Below are 20,194 nucleotides of genomic sequence, written 5' to 3'. Positions count from 1 at the left end.
ACCAATAAAATATGTGAAAGAAGGAATGTTTATGAGCAAGTTTTCATAAATGTTTAAATATTTTTTTCATCCTTCCAATTTACTATTTTCTATTTTTGTTTCTGTAATTTTTTTCTTTCATTATTATAAAATATGTTTAATTTTTTTCCTTAAAATATTTTAGATAGTATTTTGAACTATGAAAAAAATATTTTGAACAATAAAAAATGCTTTAAAAATGAAAACAAAAAAAATATATTTTAGAAGAATTAAAATATATTTTTTCATGAACAAAAATAAAAATAAACCATAAATTAAATTGACGGGAAAAATATTTTAATTTTAAAAAAAATAAAGTCCATGTTTACCTAAAAAAAAAAGAAGAAAAGTACAGTCCATTTCAATATAATTCCAATAACAAACAAACACGTAGAACAAAGTTCAAACTTCAAACACAGTCTTCCAACAAACACGTTGTGTTTCGATACGAACGAGGTCTCCTTCTCAGAACCTCCGCCAAATTTAGCGGCGATTTTTCCAACTTCCATTTTCTCCCCTCACCTTCTTCATATACGCCTCACACTCTTCTTCCTCTTCCACCCCACTTCTCTCTCTTTCCAACGATGGCTCAGGTAGCTGCCTCACGATCCATTCAAAGCACCCCTTTGTGCCCCACTTCTGGATCTGCACGTGACAGAGCCCAAAACCTGTTAAAGCCTCCATCTTTTGCTTCCAAGGTGTTTCCTTTTGTAGGGAACAACAACAAACGCTCCAAACTCAGCCTCAGAGGCCTTCAGATCAGTGCAAGGAAATCAGCCCCTTCTGAAGTCATCCCCGTGTCACCCGAAGATGATCCAAAGGTTCGTGCTTTTTGCATCGGTTGAGTTTTTAAGGGATAATTCTTGTGAACCTTTTTGTGTTTTGGTGTTTAGATTGAGGAGCATTTGCAACATTTACGTGGGGTGCAGCCATTTGGTGAGAACTCTGTTGGTATGTGGTCTAAGCCCACGTTTAGGCGCAAAACGAAGATAGTGTGTACTATTGGACCTTCTACCAATACGAGGGAAATGATTTGGAAGCTGGCTGAGGCTGGCATGAATGTTGCTCGGTTGAATATGTCTCATGGAGACCATGCTTCTCATCAGAAAGTTATTGACTTGGTTAAGGAATATAATGCTTCTCATGGAGACAATGTGATTGCAATCATGCTTGACACAAAGGTTGGTTAGTTCTTCGCTCAAACAACTTGTTTTCCTTTTTGTTTTGTTTTTTTTTTTTTTTGGACAGGGCTGTGTTGCTCTTGTATATTTGCTTTGTAACAATTTTGTATTGGACATAAGGTCGATAGTTTCCTCAACAATGGTTTAATGGTAATGCTGCTGTTGATGGAATTGGTCAAATTACTATTATTGTATGAATAATGTTTGGATTTTTCTTTAAAAATGGCAAGCAGAAGGGGTACTTGCTAAGTCAATTTTTTTACTTTTAAATGCTTTGATTCAAGGTTTTAATTTGCGGTCACAGTCGCAGTTGTGTTTTGACGCGATCTTTGATACTGCGGAAAATTATGGACAAATGCAACTGATGCAACCACAATTGCGGTTGTGTTGGCCCTAAAAACCTTGATGTTGTGGCCGAAATCGCAGTCACAAACTATTTTTTAAAACCTTGATTTGATTGGTACTTCCCTACAGATAAGATAGTCTGGTCAATATTTTTAGATGTGGTATACTACATACAAGATGTGACAATTCTTGGAGGGTGCTGCAATGATTTAACATTCTGTTGTTGCACCCTGCATGATGATCGTGACTGCTGATGTTTAGTGTTCCTCTTCATTGGGTTGAGTGAGTTTTCTAGGTGAATGACAGTTTGATTTATTGATGGTTATATTATTTAATACGGGCAGGTATGAGTGGTTCATATTTTAAGTCTCTCCTGTAACTAAGCTTCTACATGAAAATACGAATTTCCTACGTAGCAATATAGCATGACTGATTGATACAATGTTCCTTGATCCTTGTTAGTGATTCTAATTATATTTTTGTTTTATAAGTTTAATGTGGTGTTGAGGTTGAAGTGTGGATTATTATAGGAGAGGGCATGCAAGGAAAGTGAGGGTGTATTTTGTGTAATAATAGTTCCTCTCTGCTGTTTACCAAGGAACCAGGTGGCAGAAGCTTTGTTAGCTATGATATTGACTCTGTCTATATGTAGGTTATATTTTATCCACTCCTGCCACAACTTAGTGTTGCTCTTTTTTGTTATAAAATGTTATAACCACAAAAGCTGGTGTCTTATTAAGTGATTCAATAGCTGGAAAATATGATATCAATAGGCAGTTATTGATATTTATTTCACTTTCGTTTCTGTTCTTGGAAACATAATTAAATGGCCAAGAGGTAGTGGTTAGACACATGCTACATATTGTAATAATTTAATTTGGAAACTTGTGTCGTTACTCTCTGTTGTCTAAATCCTATTTAATGGTGTTATAGAGCTAGGTATTCCTAATTTGATGGGTGACAATTTCAATTTATTCTCTTTCTTTAACCACTGAGAAGTTGAGAATGTGATGTATTTGTATTTAGGCCCTATGTTTAATAGCATAGCTATCAATCCTGGATAGTGGCACGTAATGATAATTGTAAGATTAAGAAATGTCTTTAACCTTGGAAATGCTAAGCAGGGTGGCCACTACAACAAAATTATAATCATAAGATTAAAAATTTATATGATTCATATATAAACAATCAGAAGTTTAAAAATGACCAAGTTGGACATTTTTTTTTTTTTGATCAGCAAAGATAATATTTTATAGATATGTAAAGAAGTACCAGAGGTACTATATTACAGCAGTATGGGTACCATAGCAATGGTTCCAAACTCAGACAAAACAGGTCTGAGAGGGAACCAGTATATGGGTACAGTAAATATACATCTATTAGTCAAAAAGATCTATCCTCTACTGATGCAAAAGCTGTGTCTAATGCTACTTGACCATTGATTAAAATGGATAGTAAAATCTTTCTCAAAGTGCCTGAGCCACGTCCATAGAGTGAATATTGCATCTTCAAACAGTTTGTTAGCATTAAAGGTTGCATTAGAGAACACTATGTTGTTCCTAAGCTTCCATGTGGACCAAGTTAGAGCCAACCACCAGCATTGCCATCTCTGCATCCTAACACCATCAGCCTGAACATCTATGTGTTGGAGGAAATGCTGTTTTGGGGTGAAGGGGACAGCACCTTTTAAATTCAGCCATGAGATAGTTTTCCACCAAATAGGCTGGATTCTATCACAGTGAAGAAATAAGTGGGCTGAATCCTCCTCGCTGTTTCTGCAAAACGGGCATGAAGTTTCTGTGAGCTGCACTTGTCGACGCTGTAAATTATTTTTTGTGGGTAGCCTATCGAGAATTAACCTCCAAGCAAAAACTGTTATTTTAGTTGGAACCTTTACACTCCACAGTTTGTCAAAACAGTCCTCCCAGCTTTCACCTACAGATTCCTCCATTAGCATTTTGTAAGCATTGTGTGCTGAATATTGACCTGTTCGGTCTCCCGTCCACTCCCACCTGTCGGATCCTTGTTGCTGAATAATCTTATGTTGAAGCTCGTTTAAAAAGCTAACAGCCCTATCAACTTCGTTGGACATTTAAAAAAACAATAGATAGCAGAAGAGAACTCGCATCAGAGAAAGACAAAACTTGAAAGATCTGTTTCAGAATGTGTAATCTGCTTCCACAAAGGACCTAATGAAACAGAAAGAACATAGGGATGCAACAGTAACTGAGATCTAAGAGAAATGGGAACAAAACAGAATAGAGAACTGCAGAGATCACAAGCTGGCTAGGAGTCATGGGCTAGCCAGAGAACAATGGAATATGCTAGAAATATGGCTAAAGAAGGACCTTTGGGTGTGCTTCGTCCAGACACAGATGTATATATGTGTAGTATAAATTATTTAGCTTGTAACTGTAGTCTTTGAAATGACGGCCATCCTGCTATCTACTATCCCACTATAGAACTTTTGGGATTGGCCTCAAATCCAGAATGCTTCAATATCTCGGATGGATAACTGCGTTAGGAATATGTTTTGAATTTTGATTAAAGAAGAAATTTATTAAGGTGTAGGTAATAAAAGTACTAGCCATTCATTGAGGCATAAGGGATTCTCTGCTCAAAAATGGAAAATAAAACTGCTAAGAAAGAGGAAACATCAATAGAGCAAGGCTGTCCAGTCCTCTGAATATCTGGTGAGGAACCCCTTTAAAGATACAATGGCTTCACCTCAAACAAGCCAATGAGCAATTACCTTATCTATTCCCAAACAAGGTTGTCAATGCAAGCATAATAGCTGCTATAGAAGCATAGCAAACATAGAGCCTCTCCTGAATGCATGTACCAGAGCACTACACTGTTGTGGTATGGAGTGCCACCATGGTGGGATGTAATAGTGGCCGCCATTCTGCATTGAGCCTTGTTTCAACCTCACTAAAACCCACCTACATCCATTGGGTTGTGCCGTTGACTATGATCCAAAATTAACTTCTGGTCAATTAAAACTTAGATAAAAATGTGTTATGCTTCAATCAAATGTTCCAAATAATTGCATAGTTGCACATTGCCATTGAAAGTTAACATCTTTACTTATACCAGAGCCCCCAAAGCTAATCAGCCGAAAGTATTATACTGTTAAAGGATCAAGGGCAGTCCTTAGCTCCCGTGCTTATAATGTTAGCTCTTGGTCAACTGCAATCAAATTGACTAGCTAGTGATTATACTTTAATGGCCGTCAGCTTCCAGCATGCCCCTTTTTCTCTCAATTGATTGATTGATTGTATTCAAGCTATAAATAAGAGTGCATGTCTGATTTAATTAAATTTGACAATAATTGTTTTTCTTTTGGTTATAAGCTGTTTCAAACAAAAAAAAGCTAATATGAACATACACAAGATCAAATATGCGGCATATACACACAATTCCTCCCAAACATTTTTCTTTTCAATTCTTGAGTATTTGATTCTGTTATCTAATATTTATTTTTCTACTTTCTTAGGGTCCTGAAGTTAGGAGTGGGGATTTGCCACAACCAATTACATTAATGCCTGGTCAGGAATTCACTTTTACTATTCAGAGAGGTGTTGGAACTGCTGATTGTGTTAGTGTGAACTACGATGATTTTGTCAATGATGTGGAAGTGGGGGACATGCTTCTTGTCGATGGTATGGTTATCAACTGATCAACTAAATGTTCAAACTCCATAAACTTTTTTGTTATGCTAATGGATTGATAAATTAGCTCTCCAACATAAGTGTAATTTATGAATATTTATTAAATTTCATTGAGGAGTTTTCCTTGCAATGCGGAAGAAATCTCAAAGTCATAACAGAGTTAATGCATTTTTACGGATAGGCATCTTGGTGCAACCTTCTGGTGAAATTATGTTATCAATTCTTTTTGAGATACATTGGTAGCTTTTTTGATCTAAGAAACATGTTCAGGGTTAATGGAAAAAGCATTTGTTGGTACACAAGTGTTGTAATCTATTGTATACTGTCATTAAGTTTGCCCACAAACATGTTAGGACCCTGTTATCTTGCCTTCCATCTTTGTTTGTGCAAGATAATGGGATGCTGTTTAGCTCTGTTGCATAAGTTTCAATCTACATATGAAATTAACTAAACTGTTGAAATATGTAATCCTGATGTTCTTCCTAAGAATGTGATCGGCTAGATAGAATATATAACATAGCAAAAACTTACTTGACACTTATATAAGGGAAACCTAGTGCTATTACTATAAAGTTCCCACCATGTGGGGTCCAGAAAAGGGTCAGACCCTTTATTTAACACTCTTTATAGTTGTACAATATATCCACTTGTCTTTTGTTATTAAAAAAAGGTTTGAACTTTTGAGTGAAAAGGTAATGATGCTTACTCTTTGATGTGATGTAGGTGGTATGATGTCAATGGTTGTTAAGTCTAAGACAAAGGATTCTGTGAAATGTGAAGTTGTTGATGGAGGAGAGCTCAAGTCAAGGCGACATTTGAACGTTAGAGGAAAAAGTGCAACTCTGCCTTCAATCACTGGTCAGAATTCAGATTATTGATCCCAATCTTGACGATGCTCTGGTGTCTATTTCTTTGTGTGCCTCTAGTTGTGTGGGAGGGTAGTTGCTCAGGATTGATGTTATGGTGGCTTCCTATGGACATAATATTCACATTAATTTGTTGCAGAGAAGGATTGGGATGATATCAAGTTTGGAGTGGATAACAAAGTTGACTTTTATGCTGTTTCCTTTGTTAAGGATGCTGAAGTTGTTCATGAGCTGAAGAATTATTTGAAGAGTAAATATCTAAAATATTTTAAAAATACTTTTTAACATTTATCCAATTAGTTTGCTGCATATATTGATTATAAATATGATAAATTTTCCATTTGGTACTGCAGGCTGTGGTGCTGATATACATGTCATCGTAAAAATCGAAAGTGCAGACTCTATACCAAATTTGCATTCAATTATCACTGCGTCTGATGGGGTGCTAATCTAATCCTTGCATTATTTCTTTATGCTTTACTGTTGCATGTATTTTGCTTGTGGTTATGAGTCATAAAGTTTGTAGAGTATTTCTGTACCGATTGCTTATAGTGACCTGTCTATTTTTACCCTTTTGTTTAGGCTATGGTTGCCAGAGGAGATCTTGGCGCTGAGCTCCCTATTGAAGAGGTTCCACTTTTGCAGGTAAACTCCTTTACCTCTTAAATCCATAGTAAAGATAATTATCAATTGGTATCATTTATGCCACTGGAAGGATGTCATTTTGAGCTCATCTTAACATCGTAATGCTTGTTATTGTAGGAAGAGATAATCAATTTGTGTCGTAGCATGGGAAAGGCTGTTATTGTGGCAACAAATATGCTAGAAAGCATGATTGTTCACCCAACTCCAACCAGAGCAGAGGTATCGGATATAGCAATTGCTGTTCGAGAAGGTTCTGATGGAATAATGTTGTCTGGAGAAACAGCTCATGGAAAGTAAGTAAATAGTTTTCCTTCCCCTATAGTGTCCAATTATTCAGTCACTTTATATTACTAGTAGCATGTATATGACTTTTTGGCAAATCTGGGCTTTGAATTGTAATGTTTCTTAGGTTTATACAGAAGCAGGGGTATGGGTTGATACTGTGAAAATAATGGAATTGTTTTGTTTTTATTATCGAGCCAAAAATAATTTTATTTTACTGCAGGTTCCCACTAAAAGCTGTGAAAGTAATGCACACAGTAGCATTACGGACTGAAGCTACTATACCAGGTGGTCAAATGCCACCTAATATTGGTCCAGTGTTGAAGGTTTAAGTCACTCTATTTGTTGCCATGTTGACTTTTTATTTAACCCTTTGCACTTCCTCATTTAATTGTTAGATCTGAAATTTGTATTTTATTTTTTTGGATTCAATGTAGAACCACATGAGTGAGATGTTTGCATACCATGCAACCATGATGTCTAACACTCTTGGAACCTCAACTGTTGTCTTCACTAGAACGGGTTTCATGGCTGTCCTTCTGAGCCATTATCGTCCTTCGGGCACCATATTTGCTTTTACAGATGAGTGAGTTCTTTTTGTCCCCTTCTTATCGATAAAATGACTTATATATTTTTTTAAAGAAACTTGTATGGATATTTTGATTTTTTTCCCTTGTTTGACATTTGTTCAAAAGTTAACTAAGATTTTTCAATTTCTTAGTTGAATGTCTGCACACTGTAGCATACAAAACTTCATGTTTGGTCACCTTATGAAATGTTCTGATTTTCAGAGTCCTCTAGGATTTGCAGATAATAAATTTGATGAATCAGCTTCTTTAAATGAATCACTACTGTTCCATTTTTGAGAAGCTGTTAGATGCAACAGTTACCCATGAGTTGATTTCTTTTGTTTCAATGGCGTATGCATCTCAAAAAATGAGAATCACTTTGCATGTATCTGCTTGAAAGCATGGACAGATTGATTATCTAACCTAGTTTTGCTGGTCATGCAGGAAGAGGGTACAACAGAGGCTGGCTTTGTATCAAGGAGTCTGTCCAATATACATGGAATTCTGTGACGATTCTGAGGCAACTTTCAGAAGAGCCTTGAATTTGCTGCAGGTAATCTTTGGAGGATGTGTACACTGATTTACAGTGTTGTGTTTATTTTCTGTGATTCATACTTTCAATGCATATTCAATGCCAAGCCTTTCTTCCGGTGGATTGGCATTGAACATGACTCAATTATATTCCAAACACAAACTTTAGTTGTTTTGGATTCAAATTACTTCTACTATGTAACATGATAAATGGTAGTTTGAACTGATTTTAAAATCTCCATATGGTTTCCCACTAGGGTAGTTTTTAGTTTTTACATTCAAGATTTATGTGTTTGAGTCTATTCATGCATGCAGTACTTTACATCATGTGAAATTCTTGCCACTGGTGTATGGCATATGCCAATGCTTCGTGTTGTACTTCCCTACGAAAATATCTACTGTTTCTACTAACTAACCTTGATTTTAACAAGCATGTTTTTGTGCTATGCCACTAATGAGTAGGGACAATTGGCTCTGCAATTCCTTTTTAAAAGGCATTTCCCAATCAAAGGAAAAAAATCCTTTTAAATGATTTGCCTTTTGTCAAACTTAGATCAAATATAGTTTTGATATACGATATGATTGTTTACATGTGGCTATAAAATGAAATTCATTAACTTATGGAACATACTTCTGCCTCAAAAATACTACTCTCACCTTAAGTGACTGCTTAAACCAGGGCTTGTGCAATTGTTTTATTGTTTCTTTATGATGATATTTGCATGGTTTTCGTGCACAGAAGCAAGGAATGGTGAAGGAAGGAGAAGAAGTAGCACTTGTACAAAGTGGTAGGCAACCCATATGGAGGTTCCAATCCACGCACAATATCCAGGTTAGGAAAGTGTAAACTAGAAGAATGGAGGTGGCCACGAATAATGTTTCAAGACACAGTACGTTTAGCTTCACAAGAGCATCATCTTATTATTGCCTCTTAGTTGGTTGATGCTAGTATTTTTTTGTTTTTGTTGGCTTGTTTAGGTTCCATATTTCAAAATATTATTGCTATTATTTTTTTCCTCTGTAATTTTGTCACGTTTCTAAATGTTATTGAAATTTTGGTTAAGAAATTGAAATCAGAAATATACTTTCAGCATCAAGGACTGACTTGTTTGTCATGCTAAGTATGGATAAACGACTTAATAATACTTTGAGGGCAAGTCCTGATGCAATGGTAAAGTTATGTCTTGGTGATTGTCTCCTTGCATATATAAGGGTAAGGAATAATGACCCTCTTCCATATTTTTGCATAACGAGGAAACTTGTGTTAGTTTTATTTAACAAGAGTTTATGTCAGTTTTATTTTATAAGGTTTTGTGGGTTTTAAGTAGTTGCATTTTAACCGTTTACTGTCAAAAAATGATTGTAGTTTTTAGTCTTTGAAAAAAATTCAAAAATTCAAGTTGACTGATTTTCTTATTATTCAATGAGATATTTATACATGCATTTCAATTTTATCCTTTAATAAATACAATTGTCTTGATTGATTTAATAATATATTTATTAAAATTAAGAGAATAAGGATATTTTAGTAAAATTGTTTCCTAATAACTATTTTCTTGGAATTTTTGCTTTTTTAATCTACGTGAAAAACTTTAAATATCAGTCATTTTAAGTTAAAAAAGTATTACGATAGATTTAACTGTGATGCTTATTGAATTAGGTTGAAGTGTCTATATGACAGTCTAAATAAATTAAGGTGAAACCTTTTTAATGTACTGTTTAGTAGAGCAGAAAGAAAAAAAATGAGAAGATTTAAATTAGTGTATGAAAATGTGAGATTCTTGCCAAATTTTTGAAAATTCTCACTAGTAATTTTTTTTATCCTGAAAATTAAAGACAAATAATTTATAGTAATTTATGTATTATGCTTAATCAATCAACTGCATTAAATTCTATAATAAGGTTCTCTAGTTGGTAAAATAATGACACTGCCTTTAATGTATTGATTACACGCGTGTCACGGGATGTTATTATTGCCTCAATAGCCAATGAGACAGTCCAAAAGCTGTGAATTATAAAAATAAAGTGATAAAGACCTACATATCATGTCAGTATCAATTGATTTTTTTTAACTCGTGCTAAGAAATTATATTGTGACGTGTTAAAATCTACAACAATTTGTTTAAGATAAATTTACGCCAAATTAGTCAAATAGGGTAAATAATAATTTTTGTGTATGAATGTCTAAAGTGTTAGATAAATTTATTTATGAAAGATAAAATTTTAAATTTTAGTTCAGGAAATAAAAAAAAAAAGCATTTTTATGTGGCATATTTAAGGATGACTTTGTTAGCATTTTATACATTTAAAATCAACAATGACTATTTATCGAAATTATAATTTAATTTTTACCTTTTCTCTTTTTTTAATTGTTTGAAAATATAATATTATAATAAATACTTAAAAAAAATAAGAAAACAAGCCTAGGTTAGAACAAATATAATAATAAGTATAATTGTTTAATAAACATAATTGATTTGTTATTTAGGTCATGACAAAATCAAATTGAGTATCATTTTATTTAGATTAACTCAATAATGGTATATTTACTTGAGTTTCATATTTTGAGTTAGTCATCATGTTGAAGAATGTCCATTTTCCCTCATTTAGAATGTCCATTTTCATCATCATCATGAGTCATCACGTTTCACCTCTTCTCCATCATGAGTCATCCCGATTTATCTGTGGTTAAGCCAATTGATATTGGGGTATATTAGTTGTAATTTCTCATTTTCCCTTGTTTGTTATCCAAATTGGACTACGTGTATTTGGTAAATTCATGAATTCTCGTGCTGATTATATTCCTACACTCGATGGTACTTGATAGTATATTACAGAATGAGTCAGTAATATGCAGGATTTCTCACGTCAGTACTTCTATTTTGAATTTAGATGAGTAGTTGAGTTTTGTGTTATGCACTTCAGTTTATGTGATTAATCCTTTAGATGATGCACTGGTCTTTGTTGACCTTAGATATTGATGCACTGATATTCTGATTATTCGACCAAATCATGTAGTTGTTCGTGTAGTTCTCTAGTGGGCTTTCCTACGTTTGATTTTTTTTTAAAATTCTATTACCAAATTTCTCTCTTTTTCAATGAGTATTTTGACTTGGTGGTTCTTTGTATTTTTAATGGTTTTCTTGTTCCCTAAAGCCCTGTGTACCTTGGAGGATTTAATAGTTTTTGAAAGAATATTTTCATTTAAGCCATTTGGACCTTTACAGTTTTTGTTAAATGAGCCATCATTACATTTAATGGTGCAAGGTTTATGCACGTATAAGCATTTGCATGTGTAAGTTTTGTGGTTGTGTTGTTCACCCATGATGAGTATATATTATGCTGGAAACTCCTTGGCATCGATTCACAAACAATATCTGGATATTTGAATTTTCTTTTTCTAATAACCATAAGAAGGATCTATTAGCAAGGTTATCCGATTCGCGATTTTACATAGACTCGTAAAAGCTCTATAAACTCGACTTGTAAAATTGAATCGTAAACTCATAAGAATTTACTCAAATAAAAAATATATATTAATATTTTTATATATAAAATCATAAATAAATATTTTAATCCTAAAATAAATGAAAATAATCAAATTCTTAGTGCAAGTACAACACAATGGTATGAGAATGCTTAAGCATATTCATAATCAAATTATGTGCCAACATACAAAATCATCAGAGCAGAAAGGTTTAAGCAATTATTCCATAATACTAAAACAAAGAAATTTAATAACCTTTTCACTGAAAACAAATGCACATCTTTTTCTAATCTCTATATTGTCTTTACTTTGGGGATCTTCTTCCTGATTTGCCTTCTAATAATCGAGTACTTCATCTCTATAAAAAAATAGCAATGCACGGCAAAGTGCTATAATTCTTTACTAATTATAAGATCATCATATAGAAAAAAAATACACATATCTTTTTCTAATCTCACATATCGAGTACTTCACTAATAATTATAAAATCATGAGATAGAAACACATAAAAATAGTTTGCACATACCTGAACGAAATCATTCAACAATAAATAATATTCAGGGATATTAGATCTATAGTTGTAGAAATCATACAGAATTGGAGTAGAAAACCCCATATACAAGAGCTAGAAAAAGAAAAAAAAAACAGAAATCAAGGTTATAATTCTTTAGTACCAAAACAAAGATCAAAACCGAAAAAGTAAATTGATACAGCTGTGGATACTAGAGGTGCTGATAGTAAAACATTGATGCTGCTAATCCAGACACTTCCAGCCCGTTAGAGCAGCCTACTACAAGGCCCAAGCGTACTATTCAGCTACCAAACAAGTATCAAGACTATATCACTTACAAATGAGAATAAATTGCCGTTTCTATTTCTTTCATTCTGTACTTCCTTTTGCTTCTAGAAACTGTGTGAATCAGCATTCTGTTATGATTGCTGAGCTGTAGTATCTAGCACTAGATTTGGATTGTTGCTTTATATTCAGTATTTTCCCTAGTGGAAAGGTATGAATGAAAATTTTATGAAAATATTTCCCCTCTTCCATTATGCTTTAGGAGGCTCTCTCAGACCTCATATATCTGAGATAATATCATCCCGTCATCACTGGTGCTTTCATCTCGTGACCTCACCTCCATGGCTCACCCTCCTCCAAACACACCAGATCCCGTCGCTGAGCTTACACGTCAGGTTGCTCTCCTCTCCACCCAGGTCGAGCAGATGCGCAAACAGATGAACGATCCCGCTTCCACGGTGTCTTCTTCTTCTACCGTCGATTCTGCAAATCGACCTCGCATGAAGCTCGATGTACCTCGTTTTGACGGCTCCAATGCTCACGGGTGGATCTTCAAGATCTCCCAATTTTTTACTTACCATCAGACGTTGGAGGAGGATCGTATCACAATAGCGTCGTTTTACCTCGACGGCCCAGCCCTTGCGTGGTATCAATGGATGCACCGGAATCAACAAATTGTGTCGTGGACGCAATTTCTCACGGCGTTAAAGACTCGTTTTGCTCTAACGGCCTACGATGACCCTCGGGGAAAGCTCTTTAAGCTCACCCAGTCCACCACCGTAGCTGCTTACTTGACGGAGTTTGAAGCACTGGCGAATCGCTTGGAGGGGCTCTCACCAGCAGATTTGCTGAGTTGTTTTATATCCGGCCTCAAGACCGAGATACGCCGTGAAATTCCGGCATTCCGACCGTTTTGTCTTTCTCAGGCGGCCGGTCTCGCACGCTTATAGGAGGAGAAACAACAAGACATTACACGTTCCAACAGATCTCGTCCTTGGCAACCACCCCCTCCGAAGAGCATGTTAGATCCATCGGCGCCACCCAAAATCACTGCGGGATTGCTCCCTACTCCTCCAGGGAAACCTCGTTTCCGGCATCTCTCTGGGCCAGAGATGGATGAACGCAAGGAGAAAGGGCTTTGTTTTAATTGCGACCAACGCTGGTCACGCAATCATAAGTGTGGTGCCCGTATATTCCTCATGCTTACTAATGATGATAATGATGTTGTAACAGGTGATTTGGACTCTGCGGTGGCTCAACTCGATTCCGGGAATGTCGAGGTTGTCTCGGAGGCTGCTCAGTTAAGTTTGCACGCCCTCTCCAGCGACCAGGCCGGAGACACATTCCGGGTCCAAGGCATCATCGGATCCCACTCTGTTAGCGTGCTGGTTGAAGGAGGGAGTACACATAATTTTATCAGAGGTTCTGTTGTTGATAAATTGGGATTGTCTCTTGATCCAATCACCTCCTTTCGCGTTATGGTGGGCAGTGGCCAAGTCCTCCTCTGTTCTCATGCTTGTAGGGAAGTAACTGTGTTAATTCAAGGTCACAAATTTTGCTTGGATTTGTTTGTTCTGGACTTGCGTGGAACAGATCTCGTGTTGGGGGTCCAATGGCTTAAACACATCGGGCTTGTACTGATGAATTATTCCACCATGTCACTCACCTTCCTTTATAATAATTCCACCATAGAATTGCATGGCGACACCACCCCCCACTCTATGAGCCTTCACTCCTTTAACAAACTAACCCGAATTGAACCAGAGGCCCAACTTTTTTCCTTCCACATCTCCAACCCAGATACTAACCTGATACACCCACCCCCAAATACTGGACCTGAACCAATTCCCACCCTTCCCGACTTAGCCACCCTTGAGCCCCAAGTGCAAACTATAATCACCCAATACTCTCATCTCTTCTCTGAACCTTCTGCTCTCCCCCCTCCTAGAATCACTGACCACACCATCCCTTTGGCTCCTCATGCTTCACCAGTCAAGGTGCAACCCTACCGTTACCCACATTCACAAAAACATGAAATTGAAAAACAGGTGGCTAAGCTCATTAGTACAGGCTGGATTCAACCCAACACGAGTCCCTTTTCCTCACCGGTCTTGTTACTTAAGAAGAAAGACGGCTCTTGGCGTATGTGTGTCGACTATCGATCTCTTAATGCAATCACTGTTCGTGACCGTTTTCCTTTACCTACAATTGACGAATTGTTGGATGAGTTGGGCAAAGCTCGTGTGTTTTCCAAGCTTGATTTGACCTCGGGTTTTCATCAGATTAGAGTGGCACCAGAGGATTTACACAAGACGATGTTTTGCACTCACGACGGACACTATGAGTATCGAGTAATGCCGTTCGGTCTTTGCAACGCTCCGTCCACTTTCCAAGCCATTATGAATGACATTTTTCGTTCTCTGCTTCGCAAGACTGTGATTGTGTTTTTTGACGACATCCTGGTATTCAGTTCTTCTATGGATGAACATGCGGGGCATCTCTCTCAGGTATTCTCTATCCTTAACACTCATCAGTTCCATCTTAGGCCCTCTAAGTGCTCCTTTGGGCAGAGGCAAATTGCCTATCTTGGCCATATTGTAGCTGATGGGACAGTGGCTCCTGACCCTAGTAAGATTCAAGGGGTTATTGATTGGCCCACTCCTAAGTCCACTAAGAGCTTGCACGTGTTTTTGGGCTTATCTGGGTTTTATCGTCGTTTTGTGAAGGGATATGCTAGCATTGCTCACCCCCTTACTTCCTTATTAAAGAAAAATTCTTTTGAATGGTCTGTTGGTGCTCAGGATGCATTTGAGGCATTAAAATTGGCTTTAACTTCTGCTCCGATACTATCATTGCCTGACTTTAACATTCCTTTTGTGATACAATCTGATGCGTCTGGTTATGCTATGGGTGCAGTGTTGTTGCAGAACAATCACCCTATAGCTTATTTTAGTAAGTTGTTTTGTCCTCGGATGGCCAGGGCATCTACTTATCTCCGGGAATTACATGCTATTACTTGTGCAGTGAAGCGTTGGCGTCAGTATCTGTTGGGAAATTTTTTCATTATCCAAACGGATCACCGGAGCCTCAAAGAATTACTCACACAAGTCATCCAAACACCTGAGCAGCAGCTTTATTTGTCAAAATTATTGGGCTATCATTATGAAATCCATTATCGTTCCGGGAAGAGCAATGTTGTAGCTGATGCTCTTTCTCGGGGCCCTGAGATTCCTACGGCTGAATTGCAGTTATTGTCTACTCCTCAGTTTCTTTTCATTGAGGAATTGCGCCAAGAATTAGCTGCTGATGTGCCTTATCAGGATCTATGTCGCAAGGTTCTTGCTGAGCCTTTGAGTTTCCCTGAGTACACTTTGCAGAATGGTCTATTATTGAGGAAGGGCAGAATCTGGGTTCCTAGTAACTCACGTTTTAAATTGTTGCTAATGAAAGAATTTCATGAAACCTTGATTGGTGGCCATGTAGGGGTTGTTAAGAATTTGAAGCGCCTCTCAGCTAACTTCTATTGGGACTCCATGCGCAAGGATATCAAGGCGTTTATCGCTAATTGTCTTGTCTGTCAGCAGACAAAATATGTCCCTGCCAAACCAGGGGGTCTTTTGCAGCCTTTGCCAATACCTTCCAATGTTTAGGAGGATATCTCTATGGACTTCGTTACAGGGCTGCCACTCTCTGGAGGGTATTCTGTGTTGTTTGTAGTGGTTGATCGGTTCTCCAAATATGTGCATTTGGGTGCCTTACCTGCTCATTATACGGCGTACAAAGTGGCTGAGCTATTTGTCCAGTTAGTTTGTAAGCACCATGGACTACCTCGCAGCATTGTTTCTGACCGTGACCCGGTCTTCATCAGCAAATTCTGGACTGATTTGTTCAAATTCAGTGGCACTTTACTTAGAATGAGTTCTGCCTATCTTCCACAGTCCGACGGGCAAACTGAGGTTACCAACCGGACAATTGAGCAATATCTGCGTGCCTTTGTGCATCACAAACCATCTTTGTGGCACCGCTATTTACCTTGGGCTGAATATCACTACAACACGTCCTTCCATTCCTCGGCGGGAATGCCTCCTTATGAGATCGTGTATGGGAAACCACCTCCCACCTTCCCTTGCTATGTGCAAGGCTCTTCTGCGATTGCTGCTACTGACGAATTACTGGCCACTCGTGAGGAAATGCTAGCTCTATTGCGGAGGAACTTGGCCAAAGATCAAGCAAGAATGAAGACTTTCACTGACAGCAAGCGCAGGGAAGTTTCCTTTGAACCAAATGCTTGGGTATTTATCAAACTTCAGCCTTACAAACAATCTTCTTTGACCGGATAGAAGTATAACAAGCTGCATAAACAATATTATGGCCCATATCGTGTTATTGAGCGTGTTGGCGTTGTGGCTTACAAATTGGAGCTCCCTTCATATTCAAAGATTCACAATGTGTTTCATTGTTCTCTCTTGAAACCTTACCATGGCCCCCTTCCTCCACCGGTTGAGCTGTTACCTCCTGATGCAGTTGATAATTGTCCATTACTTTCTCCACTTACTGTCATTGATTCTCGTTCTGTGCAAGTAAATGGACAGGAGCGTACACAAGTACTGGTGCAGTGGTTAGGCCTTCCTCCTGATGATACCTCATAGGAAGATTTCCAAGAGCTATGCCAATCTTAAAACCTTGAGGACAAGGTTGTTCTTGATGGGGTAAGTATTGATACAGCTGTGGATACTAGAGGTGCTGATAGTAACATTGATGCTGCTAATCCAGACACTTCCAGCCCGTTAGAGCAGCCTACTACAAGGCCCAAGCGTACTATTCAGCTACCAAACAAGTATCAAGACTATATCACTTACAAATGAGAATAAATTGCCGTTTCTATTTCTTTCATTCTGTACTTCCTTTTGCTTCTAGAAACTGTGTGAATCAGCATTCTGTTATGATTGCTGAGTTGTAGTATCTAGCACTAGATTTGGATTGTTGCTTTATATTCAGTATTTTCCCTAGTGGAAAGGTATGAATGAAAATTTTATGAAAACATTTCCCCTCTTCCATTATGCTTTAGGAGGCTCTCTCAGACCTCATATATCTGAGATAATATCATCCCGTCATCATAAATTTAAGAATGACAACTTCAATTCGCTTCAAAGCTAAGAGAGCAAGCCTTACTAGAAGATAAGATACAAATGTACTGTCACACAAATAGAATTCCTCCAACCCCCCTTAGTAATATGGTAGAGGCAATGACAGGCCGAACCTATATTTAACATTTTAATCAGAAAGGTATATACAAGTAAAAATTAACTACATTCCAAAAAATGTATAATTTGAGAAAAGAAGACCTTACATTAATATCTGGTATCGCTACCCCCACCTTGGAGGATAAATTTCTCCTCACAATAGTGAGCTTGGGAATCAACTCCTTTTCAATGGGTCCATCACTGTGAAAAGGGGAAAACACTTGACAAAATAAGCAGCTGCAGACTTCATCAGTGAAAAGGGAAAAACATTTAACAAAAATCAAAAAAAGGGAAAAAACTGAAAAACACTTCACCGTGTCGTAGTCTCGCACTCTGACACCGAACACCTCCCTTCACCGTTGCACCCCACGGTTGCACACTTGTCCCTTCACCGTCGCACCCCACCGTCGCAGCAAGAAGCCAAGAAGCACAAATGAAATAAGCAGTTGCAGAACTCGAACAAGTCAAATAGAGAAAATGAAGCGCGACCAAATAAAACGACGTCGTTTTGGGATTTTAGTAAACCCACAAACTCGGGGGTAGACTCGTGAGTCTACCCAAACTCCCCCGAGTCTGCGCTAACTCGGACGAGTCTACTCCATTTTCAATTCTGCTCCCGATTTAACTCGCTAAGACTTAGTAGAATCATAAAATCGTACGATTCTACGATTTAAAACCCGAGTTGGATAACCATGTCTATCAGGTTACATGCAATATACAAGAGGATTATACACACACAACATTAGTGCTTCCGATGTTCCAACATTCTAATAATGTGCATACATTTAATAGAGCAATCATTTCTCGTATATATTCCTTAGTAGGACACTAGAACAAAAATTCTGTCATAAGTTAAATAGAGCAAGTTAACTTGGCTTTAATTCATTGTGCAACTTTACCTTACTTTATTAATGTCTATAACTTATTATATTTTTTGTTAATTATTGTTAAAGTTTGTTATTTTTATTTATTTTAGGATTGAAATATTTACTTATGATTTTATATATAGGAATCTTAATATATTTTTTTAATTGAGTAAACTTTTACAAGTTTATGATTCTATTTTATGAGTCGAGTTTACAAAGCCTCCACGATTTTATGTAGAATCGTGAGTCTGATAACCTTATGGGGTTCTATGCCTATATAGATTTCTCTCCTTTAGCTAACAAAGTAGATTTTTTTTTTTTGCATTTTCCCTCTAAATTTCTTTTCCTGTTCTTCTAATTTTTTTTTTGAGAGAAAGAACATTGATGTTCAGAAGGTTAGGGAATGCTTTCGGTACACACAATCGAAGTCAACATGTGAGCATTTTTTCTCTAAGGATAATGTTTGTGTGCTTTAATTTAGACTATTTAAAACTTCTCCTCTTTAAAATTATTTTTCTTTGTACTTATTATATTTTATATTACATTGTTAACCCATAATTTATCATATTTTAAAATTATATTGATAATATTGTTCTTTTATTTAGTTTGAGACTTTACATTTTCTTTTCATTTGTTTTATTTTATTTTCTTCTCATTTATTTTATAAAAATGAAAAACATATTTTAGTTTTTAAATAAAAATATTTTCTTTTAATTTCTTAATTAATGTTTTAAGGACACTGATTATTGTCATTTTTCTTTGTTTTTATATGTTTGTTTATCAAAATTAAATGTGTTACTTAAATTTCTTAAAGATGAGGCATTGATTCACATAAGTTTAAAGTTCCGGAGCATCGCATTGATTCCTTTCTCCTTTTGAGAGGTCACTATTAGCTAGTGATAGTTAGGACGTGGTAGCTAGAAATGATAGTTATTTAGACTCCCTCTAGAAGAATTTAGCATTTAAGTTAAAGAAAAGGATGCAGGTTTGTGCTTAAATATTGTGGTTCACGGTTTTTTTTTTTTTTTTTTTAAATCAGCGAAGAAGAATTCTTATAAAATGGTACCAGTGAAAATTACATTAAAAAATTACAGAAAAATGTCAACACAGGTTAATAAGTATTAGAATCCAATAATTAGATAATAATACCTTTTAACCATTGTCACATAAACTCCTACCCAGTAGCCAATGACACTGGTAAGCCCACCCAAGTGCGTATGTAAATAGTCATCTATCAGTATTACAAAAATTAGACTAGAGAAATTACAAAAAGCTGCATACACTTCAATTTTGACACAACGCCAGTGCAGCCTTAGGACACATCATCACTTACAGTTGTTCTTACTCATTTGATTTTTTTTAAGTCTTGAAAGTGATTTTTTAATTTCTATAGATTATATTTTAATTCTGTTTTAAAGTTCTTATAATTTAAAAGTAATTTTTTTAGTTTTTATAATTTATATTTAAATTTTATTTTAATTTTTATAGTTTAAAAGTGATCCTTTTAATTTATATAATTTGTATTTTAATTATCTTTTAATATTTATTATAATTAAAAAAATATAAAAATAGTTAGTTATAAATTATAATTATTTTTTGTTATAAATTATCTTGAGATAAATTAGTTACAAATTACTTACTAATATTTTTGTAATTAATTGTAATTGATAATATTATTCATTTTGATATTTTGA

The 20,194-nt window shown here is 36.1% G+C and overlaps 1 protein-coding gene and 1 pseudogene across 1 annotated transcript; one reads left to right on the top strand and one right to left on the bottom strand.

The window, feature by feature from the left end:
* The first annotated feature begins 412 nt into the window (after positions 1–412).
* On the top strand, positions 413–9,205 carry LOC100803036 (plastidial pyruvate kinase 2). Its single transcript, XM_003533914.5, has 12 exons — positions 413–839; positions 912–1,199; positions 5,041–5,206; positions 5,939–6,073; positions 6,221–6,331; positions 6,435–6,523; positions 6,664–6,726; positions 6,844–7,019; positions 7,232–7,334; positions 7,446–7,594; positions 8,022–8,130; positions 8,848–9,205. The coding sequence occupies exons 1-12, from the start codon at positions 603–605 to the stop codon at positions 8,953–8,955; spliced, it is 1,734 nt and encodes a 577-aa protein (XP_003533962.1). The 5' UTR covers positions 413–602; the 3' UTR covers positions 8,956–9,205.
* A 2,683-nt stretch (positions 9,206–11,888) lies between these two features.
* Positions 11,889–19,660, bottom strand: LOC102665108 (uncharacterized; annotated as a pseudogene).
* Between the last annotated feature and the right edge of the window lie 534 nt (positions 19,661–20,194).

The sequence above is a fragment of the Glycine max genome, chromosome 9 (genome assembly GCF_000004515.6).
Source record: "Glycine max cultivar Williams 82 chromosome 9, Glycine_max_v4.0, whole genome shotgun sequence".
NCBI lineage: Eukaryota > Viridiplantae > Streptophyta > Magnoliopsida > Fabales > Fabaceae > Glycine > Glycine max.
Note: the sequence above shows the minus strand (reverse complement) of the source record. Positions and strands in the feature narration are given on the sequence as shown.

Bases quoted from the DNA above. Each gene is read 5' to 3' on its own strand.
- LOC100803036 (XM_003533914.5), top strand. From the start codon at position 603: ATGGCTCAGGTAGCTGCCTCACGATCCATTCAAAGCACCCCTTTGTGC. The intron at 1,200-5,040 runs GTTGGTTAGTTC...CTACTTTCTTAG, and splicing joins CAATCATGCTTGACACAAAG to GGTCCTGAAGTTAGGAGTGG. The intron at 7,335-7,445 runs GTTTAAGTCACT...GATTCAATGTAG, and splicing joins ATATTGGTCCAGTGTTGAAG to AACCACATGAGTGAGATGTT.